This window comes from Podarcis gaigeae (assembly GCF_964106915.1).
Source record: "Podarcis gaigeae genome assembly, chromosome: 15".
Taxonomy (NCBI): domain Eukaryota; kingdom Metazoa; phylum Chordata; class Lepidosauria; order Squamata; family Lacertidae; genus Podarcis; species Podarcis gaigeae.
The window spans coordinates 16,530,774-16,544,428 of NC_139692.1; the positions used below are offsets into that span (position 1 = coordinate 16,530,774).

At 50.6% G+C, this 13,655-nt stretch overlaps 2 protein-coding genes across 3 annotated transcripts; one reads left to right on the forward strand and one right to left on the reverse strand.

Moving 5' to 3' along the window:
• Window positions 1-87: 87 nt before the first annotated feature.
• On the reverse strand, window positions 88-4,776 carry IFT46 (intraflagellar transport 46). Of its 2 annotated transcripts, none has more exons than XM_083713770.1 (12): window positions 4,618-4,776; window positions 4,434-4,530; window positions 4,263-4,339; window positions 3,984-4,117; window positions 2,354-2,428; window positions 2,178-2,271; window positions 1,557-1,685; window positions 1,328-1,446; window positions 1,087-1,153; window positions 870-930; window positions 605-690; window positions 88-423 (listed from the first exon to the last, which is right to left on the reverse strand). In XM_083713770.1, exons 1-12 carry the CDS (start codon window positions 4,666-4,668, stop codon window positions 328-330), a joined length of 1,086 nt encoding a protein of 361 aa, XP_083569896.1. In that variant the 5' UTR covers window positions 4,669-4,776; the 3' UTR covers window positions 88-327. The 2 variants fall into 2 exon arrangements, with proteins under 2 accessions (XP_083569896.1, XP_083569895.1); XM_083713769.1 differs by having other exon boundaries at window positions 1,328-1,449; window positions 4,618-4,772.
• Window positions 4,777-4,867: 91 nt separating this feature from the next.
• On the forward strand, window positions 4,868-12,862 carry ARCN1 (archain 1). Its single transcript, XM_083713629.1, has 10 exons — window positions 4,868-5,086; window positions 6,824-7,087; window positions 7,441-7,620; window positions 7,724-7,929; window positions 8,309-8,470; window positions 8,953-9,118; window positions 9,908-10,055; window positions 10,237-10,345; window positions 10,447-10,651; window positions 11,767-12,862. The coding sequence occupies exons 1-10, from the start codon at window positions 5,084-5,086 to the stop codon at window positions 11,854-11,856; spliced, it is 1,533 nt and encodes a 510-aa protein (XP_083569755.1). The 5' UTR covers window positions 4,868-5,083; the 3' UTR covers window positions 11,857-12,862.
• Window positions 12,863-13,655: the final 793 nt, after the last annotated feature.

A 13,655-nucleotide genomic window follows, 5' to 3' on the forward strand; every position in this document is an offset into this window, starting at 1 on the left:
CTGAAATTGTTCTGAGTCCATCCACAACTCAGGCTGCAGCCCCAGCCTACCCTCCACAGCTGTGAAACTCCTTCAAGGACAAAGTAGCACTATGAGCAAAACTTTAATAAGGCAAATTCTCACAGAAGCTGTACAAAGAAAGGTAGATGAGATGCTGGTGGCTTTCTGAGTGGTCAGGGGCCCTTGAGCCAGATCCTGACTGTGCTCCATTAGGTCCACTGGAAGCCTGAATAGCAGTTGCCCAAACAAGAAGGCCTCAGGCCCTGCAGCATCACAGGCTGGCACTTCTCTGGAACAGGTCCCACCTGGGGCGGGAAGGTAGACGTCTCAGGTAAAGCTCAGGATGTCTGTCTCGCCAGCCTGTGATGGGGGATTGGAGGGAGGGCTTGCAACCTTCTTGCCCTCAGCCAGAGCCTTGAAATGCTGCAGGAGAGAGAAGGGGGCAGGGAGAACACCATCATTTTAGGCAGCTCTAGGGCAAGGCCGCTCCAGGTGAGGCTGGGGAAAAGACTCAGGGAGCAATCCATTCAGCAGTGCCCCCACATGCACATGCACATGGACATCAGACCAGAGCTGCTGCTCTTCAGATCCTTGTGTCTCCTACCTGTGAATTTTTGAATTCTGAGTAGAGGGAGAAAAGGGTGTGCAGGGACTGGATATGGCCTTTGTAGACAGGAATGTCCAGAATAGCTGAAGAGAAAAAATAATGGCTATTTAGTCTGATTCCAACAAGCAAGGAGACACTTGCTGGGTGGTGCATAGCTGAGGGGCATTTTGAGAAGAGGCCAAGTCCAACACTGACTGGAGCAGATCTCTACCCCTAAAAGGCTTGGCATAGGTGAGCACCACATCAGCAAAAGGGCACTCACCACATATCATGTCTGTGTATTCTGCCAGGCTGCAGTTAATATCTGCAGTGGGAAGGCTCACCTGAAAAACAGAGAGGGAAAGGTTAGCTCAGTACTCTCTTTCCCTGCATTGAATCTCTTTAGAGGCCCACAAGCTTCTCCCTCCTGCTGAAAATCCCCCTCTCTTAGGCCAGGCCAAAACTAGAAGTTGGAGAGGGGGACAGTTGGCAGACACTACCTTTCCCAGCAGCTCTTCAAACTCAGGGGACCACTCCTGCATCAGCGTGTCTATATCAGGCATGGGCCTACAAGGAGGAAATACCAGAGAGCAGCTTAAAATGGCCATGGTTCCTCCACCCAGAGGGTGCATTTGCAGAGTGGCTTTCTTCCTCCACCCCCAGCACATAGCAAAGGTGGGGCTGAGTGCTGGCAGGCCTTGCCCTTGCCCTTGTACTCATCCCTCCCTCAAAGACGCCCACCTAGCATAGTGGACTGTAGCTGGGGGCTTGCAGCGATGCAGCTCACTGATGCTCTCAATCCAGCTCTCAATGGCTTTGGGATTCTTCTCAGCATTCTCCAGGCTCTTCACTTTAATCTGCTGTTGGAAACAGAGACCATAACATGCCCCAATGTGCCTCCTCATCAGAGCCAAGGGCTGCCTTGCATCCAAGAGGAGTCGCTTCACCCCCCACCCTGTCCCTCACTTACGGCCACATTGTGCTGCTTAGAGTTTTCCGTTAACCAGAGGGAGAGAACAGTGGGGTCGGACTGCTTAGTCGATGGCTCATCCAGCACCAGCAATCCAAGATTATCTGGCTTCCCATCAGGGCGTGGAACCTATGAGAAACAAGCCAGGGTGTCCTTTGCACGTGAGAGTTTCCATTATTATATTCTTCATGTACACACCCAGGTACAAGACCAGTCAAGAGAGTTTCTGCTGGGAATGCTCAATCACTATAGCAAACAAAATGTGGCCCTGCCTGCTAAGAAAGCCAAGGATCTGAAAGAAACCTTTGCTGCCCTGTCACACCAAAGGCCCCTCTAGTTCATCATTTGGTCCTCTCAGTGGCCAAGCAGATGCTCAGTGGGAAAGCCATAAGCATCACTTGAGGGCAACAAAAATTCTTCCCACTTATCTACAAGGATTCTGCAAAGCAGCTAACCTTTCAGCACTGTTGAATGTGGGTATGGAGACAAAGCATTGACAGTGCTGCCCTGTTGCACCTCCATAGAGAGGCGACAGTTCTCTATGGACATCGCAGGGAAAGAGTCCTGCGTGGCAGTTCTCAGCCAAGTGCATGTAAAGGAGTGTCAGAATGAATGTAATACCTTTAAGAATGCATCAATGTCCCCAACAGCTGGAATGAAGTCTGGAATGAAAGGTTTCAGCTTGTGCTCCAGGTCAATCATTTGTGAAGAATACCTGAGGAGCAGACACCGTGAGCAGAAGCCTGAAAAGAGACATGCCTGCCCACAATGCAGCCAAGATCCACATTACAACTTACCTCCGGATGTACTGGAAAAGCTCCTTGATCTCCAGGGAGACTGGCAGGTAGTCATAATCTGCTGAGTTGTATGCCCTGGGGAAAGAGTCAGTGATGAGGCTGGGCAGGAGGCAATGGAAATAGGATGTGTTCAAATGCAGCGTGAGGGAGAGTCTGACTCCAAGGAGAGACAAAGAAAAGCCAGCTTACATTCTCACTCTCCCCCATCCACCCCACCACCCTTAAACAAGACTGCCACCCCTACAGGCGAAATATATTTCCTCCTGAAGCAAATAGCACCTTCCAAAAGACCACATTGGGGAAGGTTTACATTCTTCCACACCTGCTGCAATCTCAGCAACTGCATTATTCTCACACTCCATTTTTTAAGTTGCATACAGATACACATTTAATGTAGCACAAAGTTTAGTAGGGGTGGGGGCTGCCAAAAACAGCAAACAGACTGACTGGTCTAGCTAAGCCACTATATTCCTGGGACACGTGATCTGCTTGGACATTCAACTATCTTCTACCTGGCTGCTATATTCATAGGCGCCGACTCCATGGGGCCTGAGGGGGCCCAAGCCCCCTCAAAAATTCGTTTGGGGGAGCTCTGCCCCCCCCAATAATTTAAGAAAATTATTAGTTATATTATGCTTTGTAAAATCACAAAATTATGTTGCTATTTTTTATTTTCCTTGTTTGACGATAGTTACCTTTTAAAATACATTCAGTAATGAGTTAAAACAAAGCCACTCCTGATCTAGAGAGGGGGTGGGGTTGCGGGCTCTCGACCCATCAACAATCTTGCGGGGGGGGGGGGGCTGGCGTCAGCCCCGGGAGAAGCGGGGATTCCCCCTAGCTCATTAATATTCACCGCCCACGGCGGCAGCCAATCGGCTGCCGCAAAGGGCGGGCCCTCACAGGTTCACTTAAGGTCGGGGCAGCCCAGGGCTCGCCCCTTTCGTTCCCCCAGCAGCAGCAGTTTGGAGGTCTTGGGTCCCCAATATTTTTTATAAGTTGGTATGGGCCCCCGCCCCCCAATATTTTTTATAAGTCGGCGCCCCTGGCTATATTACAGAACAGGTGGGATATCGGTGGCCTTTCAGAGGATGCCGGACTCTAATTCCAATCAGCCCCAGCTGCCAGTGTGGTTAATGGTCAAGTATAATGGGCGTTGTAGTTCAGCATCATCTGGAGATCCAGAGGTTCCCCAACCCAATATTATGGACTGCTATCCTACCCAAATGTCAGTATATGGGGACCTTTGGAAGCCAGCAAAGCCTCACTTAAAAGGTGTGACTTCAATGCTTGAAAGAACTGTCTTTGCTATCACACAGGAACCTTCTCAACTTTCCAACTGGCCTATGCCGGGAGTGTGTGGGTGAAAGAGGCTGAAGGCCAAGGAAGGCTCCAGGACTTGTTTTTGCTCACTGGATTCTTGGCGGAGTTAGGCATCCCTTGCCCCACCAAAATCAACTGACTTAGGAAAGCATGTTCCTGGGCAGTCTAGCCTTCAAGGCTGGCACACACCATGCCTATTGGAAACAAGGGCATGATTGCATGTAAGCTTACTAACAAGTAGCAAATATATTGGCAGCCAAGCACATGCCCTTCCTAGCCAACTTCCCCCTCCCCACATGGCAAATACCCCTCCAGAGGAGCGCCGTGCTCTTCATCATCGTCATCGTCATCAGAATCAGTTTCTGAAGAGTCGTCATCCTCGTCTTCTACCTCGTTCCCACTGAAACGAGGCTGGGAGGCCAGTTGGGAGGCCTTCTTCTCCTGGGGGAGAGGAGAAAGCAAAGGAGTGGGAGCCAACTCGGCCCTCAAGCGGCCCCATCACCACCACGACCCCAGCCCACTACTTCCTTGACCCTCCAGGCAAGAAACGGGGGCGTGGGGGTGGAGGCTGCTGTTCAGTGGGTACCTTGAGTATCTCCTCGTCGTCCTCCTCGCTGCTGTTTTCGGCCAGGCTCTTGTGCTGGGAGCGGACGCGGCGAGGGCCTGAGACGGTGACAGGAGAGAAGGGCCGAGTCAGAGGCGGAGGGGGCGCCCCCCCGACCGTGTGCGCTACCCCCGTTGTCCCAGCCCCCCATACCTGCCTGCGGAGGACTGGGCGCGTAGATGCTGGCCACGTCCTCCGTCTCGTTGACGTCCAGGCTCTCATCGTAAGGCTGGTTCTCCACGATCCGCGTCTACGAGATGGGGAGAGAAACGGGACGTGAGCCGGATCGCCCTGAGCACCCACCCACCCAGGCCGCGAAAGGCCCTCCCTCCCTCACCTGTAGGCCGGCCTCAGGCGGCGCTGCGGGAGGCGGCGGCGCACCCGCCATATCGCCAAATAGGACCAAGTTTTCCCCGCGAGCGAGCGAGGCCTAAGCGGCCCCGTCTCCAGGGAGACGGGAGACGAGGCCCTCGCGAGAACTCGCCTTCCTCCCGCTAGAGTGACCAAGGAGCGAGCGAGGGGCTGCAGCGGCCCCTACTGGCAGGGAGGCCGGCGGCGGCGCTGCCACCGGCGAATGGGCTCGGGTGGGCGGGGCCTGGCGGACACTCGTTGCGGCGAGGGGCGTGGCGGCGTGCCCTCTGCGTGCGTGACGCCGCCGCTTCCGCCTGGGAGACGTGGCTCGGGGCCGCCATCTTGTGTGGCAGGCAGAAGGAGCGGAGAGGCGCTCGGGCCCGGAGGGGAGAGAAAGAAACGGAGACGCTGCCGCCGCTGCTGCTGCTGCCATCTTCGCCGTCACCTTCGCCATGGTGAGTGTCCGGCCGGGGCCTACCGCTGCCCTCCGCGGTCAGCGGCTGCCACTGGGGGAGGAGGGGGGTGTCGGCGGGGCCTGCTCGATCCCGTTGGCCTCCATGGGGCTCCTCCTTCTCCGGCCACCCTTGTGAGCAGCGGGCACTCTGCCCTGGGTGCTCCTCAGTCGTCCGTTGCCAGCTGCCTGGCCGCCTCCCAAGACACCGCGGGCGAAGCGCTGCTTCCCGGGGCGAAGGGGGCGTCTTTCCGAGGCCGAAGGTGGAGGAGGGCCTGTGGAAGCCCCTCCGGAGCCTGCCTGCTTTTCAAGGGCCTCCGCCTGCGCCACCCAAACACCTCCCTCCGTGAGCCCGTGGCTGCAGGTGGAAGGTAACGTGTCACAAGAGGCAGCCTTGAGGCTGTCGCGATGATAGTACTTACAAGCTGGGACTGAGAAAGGCGACCTGCAACTGGTAGGCACAGAAATCTTGCAACTGCACTTTTCACTTGCTCCACACAAAAAACCACCAGGTTTTCCACTGGTAGGGAAATTAGACTTGGGGAGAGAGGAGGGTAAAAACAGCCACCAGTGAGTTTGCTGGTGTCAAAATGTTTCACGGTTTGCAAAAGCCTGTGTCAAACGCCAGGAGTTGCGGAGTATTTGTGGAAAACGTCAGCTGGGCCAAGGATGAAGCAGCAGGGTTCTTTTTTTGTGCAAATCATGTTGCAAAACTAGTTTAGAACAAAAGGTTGGGGCAAGTTGAAATTTGGCTTCTGTCAGCTCTACAGTGAATTTTGGATTGGATAATATAGAAAATTTCTCCATTTAAGTCAAGCAGATGGATTATTGCATTGCCTGCTAAATTTACATATATATTTTTAATTGTGAGTTATTTGGGCATGATTTGCAAATCCTTGGCAATTTCAGATTTTTTAACTTTATGCCATGGTTTTCACAGGCCAGCTGATTTGGATCTCCTTAAGACAAACCTTTGACTTTTGAGATGTTATAATTCAGCACAATGGTGGCTCTTCACACAACAGCTTTCTGAGGTTGGTTAGGCTGAGTGATATTGGTCTGACCAAAGCTATGTTGTGGCAGTGAATTAAACGTGGCTCTTCAGCACCAAAGTTCAGGCAGAGGCCTCCTTGAGTTATAGGAAGAAGGTGACAGGCTTTGTGTGAACCTTTGCCCCTTACTCATAAGGCAGGAAAGGAAGGATGGCTATTAGGCACAGTTCCTGTGTATTACCTCCATCTGCTTACCAGTTGTCAGTAGGGCTGAGTAATACCTAGTTTTCAACATCACGGTATATCACCAGCTAAGCATCACGATATACCGATCTATCATGTATGAAATAAGGATGGAATTACTATGTAGCAGCATTTGCTGGCTTCACAGTTTTTCCTGCATCATGATTTTTGCCGGCAAGAGCTGAGCTGGCAGAGTTAACGGGGACTGCAGGAATCGAGAGTAGCTTTGGCTGACTTCATGGTTTTTCCCACATTGTGATTTTTGCAAAGTACACACACACACACATCATGATTCGTGATATATTGCCAGGTCAAAAATTATGAAAACAACATCACGATGTGGACTTCAAACCACTGTTGCATGATATATTGATATACCGCCCAGCCCTAATCACAAGGCCCTGTTCCAGTCTTCACATAGGTATTTGGCTGACCACTGATTCAACTGAAAGGCTCTTATTTCTTCTATGTAGTTATGAGGCTGACAAAAGCTCTTGTCTCCACAGGTGCTCTTGGCAGCTGCCGTCTGTACGAAAGCCGGAAAGGCGATCGTCTCACGCCAGTTTGTAGAGATGACACGGACCCGCATTGAGGGGCTGCTGGCAGCCTTCCCCAAGCTCATGAACACAGGGAAGCAGCACACATTCGTAGAGACAGAGAGCGTCCGCTACGTCTACCAGCCCATGGAGAAACTCTACATGGTCCTGATCACCACAAAAAACAGCAACATCCTGGAGGACCTTGAAACTCTCCGGCTTTTCTCTAGAGTGGTGAGGATCTTGCTTTAAGCTGCCTGGCTTGCAAAATACCCAGGGGGAGGGAGGGTTTGCACATGGAGCAGCTGTCCTATGGAGCTTGCTTTTTCCTTGGGTTGCATTGCTGTGTTTACTTATTTGATACTGGAATTGGAAAGTGAAGAGCTGATCCACCTGATCACATTAGGATAAGTGTGGGGTGCTAGCTGGGAGAATGTTTGCCCTTGAAACAGGCTCCTGGACCAATGAGGTTCAGCTAAAGGTGTAGAGGCTTTGGGAACTTTGCAAGTCTAGGAAGATGTGTGGAGTGGGTTTTGGCCACGGTTGCCTTGCCTCATTAGAATGCCATTTTTCCCGACTCCTTCCAGATCCCAGAATACTGTCGAGCCCTGGAGGAGACTGAGATCTCTGAGCACTGCTTTGATCTGATATTTGCCTTTGATGAGATTGTTGCCCTTGGCTACCGGGAAAACGTCAACCTGGCCCAGATCCGCACTTTTACTGAGATGGACTCTCATGAGGAGAAAGTCTTCAGAGCTGTCCGTGAGGTAGGCCAAAAGCTTTCTGTGGCCTCCAGGCCCAGTACTCTGGTGCATTTGGTCCAGGCCATCAATTCCTTTCTTGTCCTCTTCTTCTCATTTGTATATATAGACTCAGGAGCGGGAGGCCAAGGCAGAGATGCGTCGGAAAGCCAAGGAACTGCAGCAAGCTCGAAGGGATGCTGAGCGCCGGGGCACCAAAGCACCAGGGTTTGGTGGTTTTGGAAGCTCTGCCATGTCAGGAGGCAGCACAGCTGCCATGATTACCGAAACCATCATTGAGACGGAGCGACCAAAAGTGACTCCAGCACCTACCAGGTATAAAGGTTGGGCAAGAAGCAGGTGAGGGCTTGTGGACCTCTTGTTGCCATGAGTGGCCACCTTCATAAGTGGGAGAGTTCTGGGTCTTTTTGAGACTGTCGATGGTGCTCCAATCTGGATCCTCTGGGTTTCTTCAACTGTTCTTGTGGAGGGCTGCTTTGGTGTCTCCCAAGTAGCTGAATGACATGTTTGCTCTCTGGTGGCTATACTGTACATAAGATCCGTGTGTGTTTCCTTCCTGAGAGGGCAACTTTAGAGCATGAGGATAAGGGGAAGGCTGTAGCAGCACTGCCACTATGAATCTCAGACACTCTCTGGGTTCTTTCTTTGGAGAAAGGATGCCTCAAAAACTTCTGCACTGCTTTTTGTTTCTTAGGCCATCTGGTTCAAACAAGGCACTCAAGCTTGGCGCAAAAGGGAAGGAAGTGGACAATTTTGTGGACAAGCTAAATTCTGAAGGAGAAAACATTGTCACTTTGGTTGGCAAGCGATCCTCAGAAGCAGCCACTGTTCTAGCTCCACCCATCAACATGGAAAGGTAGGTTTTTGTGTTCTGCAGTGGAAGAAGACAGTGAAACTGTGGCTGGGATTCAGAGTGGTTTCCTAGACCACCTGGTATCATCAACCTTAACCTTCCTTTTGGGGGGTGGCTTTCTTGGGAGTTGACAGAATTTGGGGCAGGTGCCCAGAGTGTGTCCCAATGAGGAGTGAGAGATATCTCTTTGAGGTATAAGTCCTGCACATAACACGGTGTGGGGGAGGGGGGGTTGATCCAGTCACTACCCTGAGCCACAGGGATTGGAGGGAATGATGTTGGGGTTGGAGAGGGGAACAGGTTAAAGGATGGGAAATGCAAGCAGCTCATCTAGTCTAGCAAAGCCTGGGGAGATTCACTCTTGGAAGGAGGGCCATTCCAGTGGGAGCAAAACCTCCACATCCTGTTTGGGCCCGCCTACTTTTGCCAAAGGAAAGGCAGTGCAGAGCAATGCATGGGGGTGATTCAGGCTTTCTCTTCTCTAGTGTGCACATGAAAATAGAGGAGAAGATCTCACTCACCTGCGGCCGGGATGGAGGGCTGCAGAACATGGAGCTCCACGGCATGATCATGCTGCGGATCCTGGATGAAAAGTTTTCCCGGATTCGCATCCACGTTGAGAACGAGGACAAGAAAGGGGTGCAGCTCCAGGTATGGCTGGCCTTGCTGCTCCTACTGCCGCCTGTGCAGGTGGAAAGGTGCTGTCCGTGATACAAGTTGTGGGGATTAATTGAGCTCCATGGGTGGGGTGGAGGGCATCCTTATTTAGAGTTCTGCTGCACTTGATTCTGATGTTAGCAGTACTCCAAGGTCTGTCTTTGAGGGGAGAATTTGATGGCGAGTATAAAGCCAGTAGGAGCTAAAGAGCATTAGGTTTGGAATAGGGCTGAAGATTTAAGTCAAAAACATGTGTGATGGGTTAAACAGGGCAGGGGTAGAACTAGACACTGAGAGTGCAAGAGCAAATTTCTGAAAACATAGAAACCAACAATTAAAAAATCTTGAGTAATGTTAGTATTAGAGACTGGCTAGGAAGGTGGCTAAACCTTTGGTTGACAAGGGAGTCAAATGTGTGTTGAAGAGAAGGGAGTTACCAAAGAAGCTGAATTAATTCTATGTACCAGCCTTCACAGTGGAATATATTGGGTAAATCTCTGTGCCCCAACTAACTTTCACAGGATGGGAGTCTGAGGAACTGAGGTAAACAATGGTGACAATACAGAAAAAAATTGTATATTCTTATGGTAGGCTTTGGCTACGAATGATTCACTATTCTTGCTTAAGGAGCTTCCCAGCCTGCCTATGCTGTGCATGGGCAATGCTTTCTAGATTTGAGTGGCAGGCTAGTGTGCTAATCTAGTGAAAGTCTTACAGAATTTGGAGCATGGCACGGTTAATTTTTGGATCTACAGATGAATCTTACCAGTTTTTTCTTTTCAGACTCACCCCAATGTTGACAAGAAGCTTTTTACGACAGAGTCCTTGATTGGCCTGAAGAACCCAGAGAAGTCTTTCCCCATAAATAGTGATGTGGGAGTCCTGAAGTGGCGACTGCAGACCACAGAGGAGTCATTCATTCCACTGACAAGTAAGTGTGAGCACATCTGGTTGGGCGTTGAGGAGGGGCTGATGGACATAACACTCCCATTAGCCTAGAACCAGGCACAGCTCCCTTGGTTCAGTAGACATTCCTCCTGTCCCTGTTCAGGAGAGCCCATTGCTGCTGGCAGAAGGTCATGTGATGAGCAGGGGTGCTTTTTGTGTCTTAGTTAACTGCTGGCCATCAGAGAGCGGGAGTGGCTGTGATGTCAACATTGAGTATGAGCTGCAAGAGGAGAACCTGGAGTTAAATGACGTGGTGATCGCCATCCCTTTGCCGTGAGTACCCATTGCACCTCCTGATCCCCAATTCACCCACCAGCTGCAAGGTCAGCCTTGATGCAAGGGAGTTGAGTGGTCACTCGTTGCTGCTTCTGTAGGTCCAACGTGGGTGCTCCTGTGATTGGGGAGATTGATGGCGAGTATCGCCACGACAGCCGGAGAAACATCCTCGAGTGGTGCCTGCCTGTGATCGATGCCAAAAACAAGAGCGGCAGCCTGGAGTTCAGCATCAACGGGCAGCCAAATGACTTCTTTCCTGTGCACGTCTCCTTCGTCTCCAAGAAGAACTACTGCAACATCCAGGTGAGTCTGGGAAGTGCCTCGAGTGGAGGCTGTGGTCCTGTTTGCTGCCTGCTTCTATTTTGGAAAATACCCTGGCTTTCCATATGGCCCACAATCATGCTCTCCATCTGGCAAGTGTGATGAGCAATCGGCTTTCCTTTCCAACGTTGAAAATGCTGAGGTGGGAAAAGGATCTTCCTGGCAGTGGTATAGCTCCCAAGGGGGTAGGGGGCTGCCTGTCAATTGTGTGCTAAGGCACCCAGAACAGCTGGCAAGCCACACCCTTCCCCCTGTACCTGCACATACACACAAACACTGTCTAGGACAGGAACGTGGGTGGCGAAGCATAAGCTTTTTAACTGGAAGTGAATACGGGTCTTCTGCATGCAATGGGCTTCCCTTGAGGTGTGTCCTATTTGGCACCATGACTTCGTGTGTAAAGGACACATTGGTGTAGATTGTCCTTGTTCCTTTATAGGCTAATAATGTTTCCTCAAAGTGTCTCCTTCACTTTGGGAGGTGAAGTGTGCAAGGGAGAGGCACAGCTCAGCATACCTTGAGAGTTGTTTTGGTCTCATAGCATGTGCAGTGGTACCTTGGTTCCCAAACTTAATCCATTTCTGAAGTCCGTTCCAAAACCAAAGCATTCCAAAACCAAGGCACGCTTTCCCATAGAAAGTAATGCAAAATGGATTAATCCATTCCAGACTTTTAAAAACAACCCCTAAAGCAGCAATTTAACATGAATTTTACTATCAAATGAGACCATTGATCTATAAAATGAAAGCAATAAACAGTGTACTGCAATCACACAATCAAACTGTAGCTGAACTGGGTTCCACACAGTCACACAAAAAAAGAGCCACAAAACCTAGCAAAAACAGACAGACCTCAGCGTAACAACAAGTGTGGCACTCAATTCAGAAGCGTAATGCTCAAAACGGAGCACGTTCGCCTTTTGAAAAAAGTTCGCAAACCAGTACACTTATTTCCAGGTTTGCAGAGTTTGGGTTCCAAGTTGTTTGAGTACCAAGGTGTTCGAGAACCAAGGTACCACTGTACTACAAGAGCAATTTGGTCCAAGACCAGTAGCAGGCTATTTCATCTTGACTGACCATATGGCTTCCTCTCTGCAGGTTACCAAAGTGACCCAGGTAGATGGGAACAGTCCTGTGAGATTCTCCACAGAGACCACCTTCCTCGTGGACAAGTATGAGATCCTGTAACTGTTGCTGCAGGGAAGCAGCAAGCAAGACTTTGAGGCTGTGGTCTCTTGGAAGAGGGATGCAACCCTTTCTGTGTCAGGGGACACTGACATGTTTGCTCGCCCACCAACATTTCCAAGGTCACAGCCAGTCAGGCAGGGAGAGGCTGCTTGCTTCTCTGATTCAGCCAGCCTCCCTACTCCTTAGGCACACTCCTCCTCCTCCTCCTCTTCCTGTGCTTTAATTCACAGTAACTTTCCCCTTCCCTGTCCCCAAGGTGTCCCTTTTTGTTACCGATTCCTTACTCTGATGGGAGGTGAATGGCTCTTAATCCCAGCATTGGTCAAGGGACACCAGCCTGGACATCCAGCAACCTCTAACCTGGCAGGAAGCAGAGGTCAGCCCCTGGCACCCCTTTCCCTGCTGGGTGAGGGAACCTCTGGCCCCACTGCTCCTGACTGTCCACTTCCTGGACTGTTCTCTGAAGACACTTCACTCTCTTGAAGCTGCTGCCTGTCCAAAGGAGGAAGAAGAAGCAACTGTCTCTGGCCCTCCCTGCTTGGGAATCCCTTGAACTGCCCATTGATTGGGGCAGGCGGAGGCGGTGGCAGGCACTGGCTTCCCAAGTGGCTATGGGCATGTGCCAGTTTGTGCCCACCTGTTAAGAGAAGTCACCAGCTTCTCCCACGCTGCCTCATTGCTGATGTGACCCTTTCCAAAATGCCCCCGGGGGTGGGTGGTCTAGGCCTGTACTGTAGGAGTAGCCACGAATCTTACTGATCCAGCTGTGTTCAAGAGTTGTCTTGTCTGATTTTTAAAATGGAGTCAAGTTTAGTTCCACCAAAGGAGGCTTTCTTTATTTCTTTCTTTCTTTCTTTCTTAAATTACATTGAGGAGGGTGGGGGAAGAGTGATATTTAAATAAGATTTTGTAACCCTGTAACATAAAGAGCTAGGGCCTATAACACATTCCAGTGTACACAAAAGAATCCCTGCCCCTGAATCCAATAAAGACTATTCTAAAATGAGATGCGTGGAGCTATGTAGCTGCCTGGAATGGGACGGGGGCTGATCTTAGAGCTAATATTGTAAGTGGGGAACTAAACGCAGAGCTGGCATGGAAGAGCATTTGAAGCAGCTGTTTCTGGGTTCCTGTTGACAGCTCAGTTTGGGGAACGAGGAATCGGCTCAAGGTTTGAGTGGCGATGCTGGACACATGTATCTATAAGATATATGGACTCTCTGCCTACCTCTGCTTGTGAAGCTTGCTCTGTATGGCCATGCACTGACAAACAGCAAGGCTGGGAGCTACCAGCCTCCAAGGCCAAAGTGATTTCCTTGCCCTTCCGCAGAAACACAGGATGTGGGGTGGAGGGTCCTTGTTGCAAAATATCAGTCTCTGGTAAAATCTAGAAAAGAAAAGAGAAAAGTTTGCATATGTAAATACGAACAATGGAGTACTGTCTTAAGACTTCAGAGGCATCTGAGGCTGTGTCTCTGATTTCCATCATGGACCAAACTGCAGAGCCCAGGCACTATGATAACAGTTAATGGGGCTGCTAACCACTGTTAGTCATACTCTTGAGTAGTCCCATTAAAATAAATGGGTCTTCTCTGAATACAATTCAGTTGAATAGCACCCAGAAATCAAAAGGTGCTGGGTACTTGTAACATATAATGGCGCTTCATTTGCACAGATTCCAGGTTCAGTGAACAGACCAATCTGGGGCTCTTGTGCCCCAGAAACTTGCTACTGAGAGCAGTCAAACTCCATGGTAGAGGCAAAACTGGATAGGGCACCATGCCACACTAACGAAATAA

Bases quoted from the DNA above. Each gene is read 5' to 3' on its own strand.
- IFT46 (XM_083713769.1), bottom strand. From the start codon at position 4,668: ATGGCGGGTGCGCCGCCGCCTCCCGCAGCGCCGCCTGAGGCCGGCCTA. The intron at 931-1,086 runs GTAGTGTCTGCC...TCTGTTTTTCAG, and splicing joins TTGAAGAGCTGCTGGGAAAG to GTGAGCCTTCCCACTGCAGA. The intron at 424-604 runs GTAGGAGACACA...TCTCTCCTGCAG, and splicing joins CAGAATTCAAAAATTCACAG to CATTTCAAGGCTCTGGCTGA.
- ARCN1 (XM_083713629.1), top strand. The intron at 7,088-7,440 runs GTGAGGATCTTG...GACTCCTTCCAG, and splicing joins TCCGGCTTTTCTCTAGAGTG to ATCCCAGAATACTGTCGAGC. The intron at 7,621-7,723 runs GTAGGCCAAAAG...TTGTATATATAG, and splicing joins TCTTCAGAGCTGTCCGTGAG to ACTCAGGAGCGGGAGGCCAA.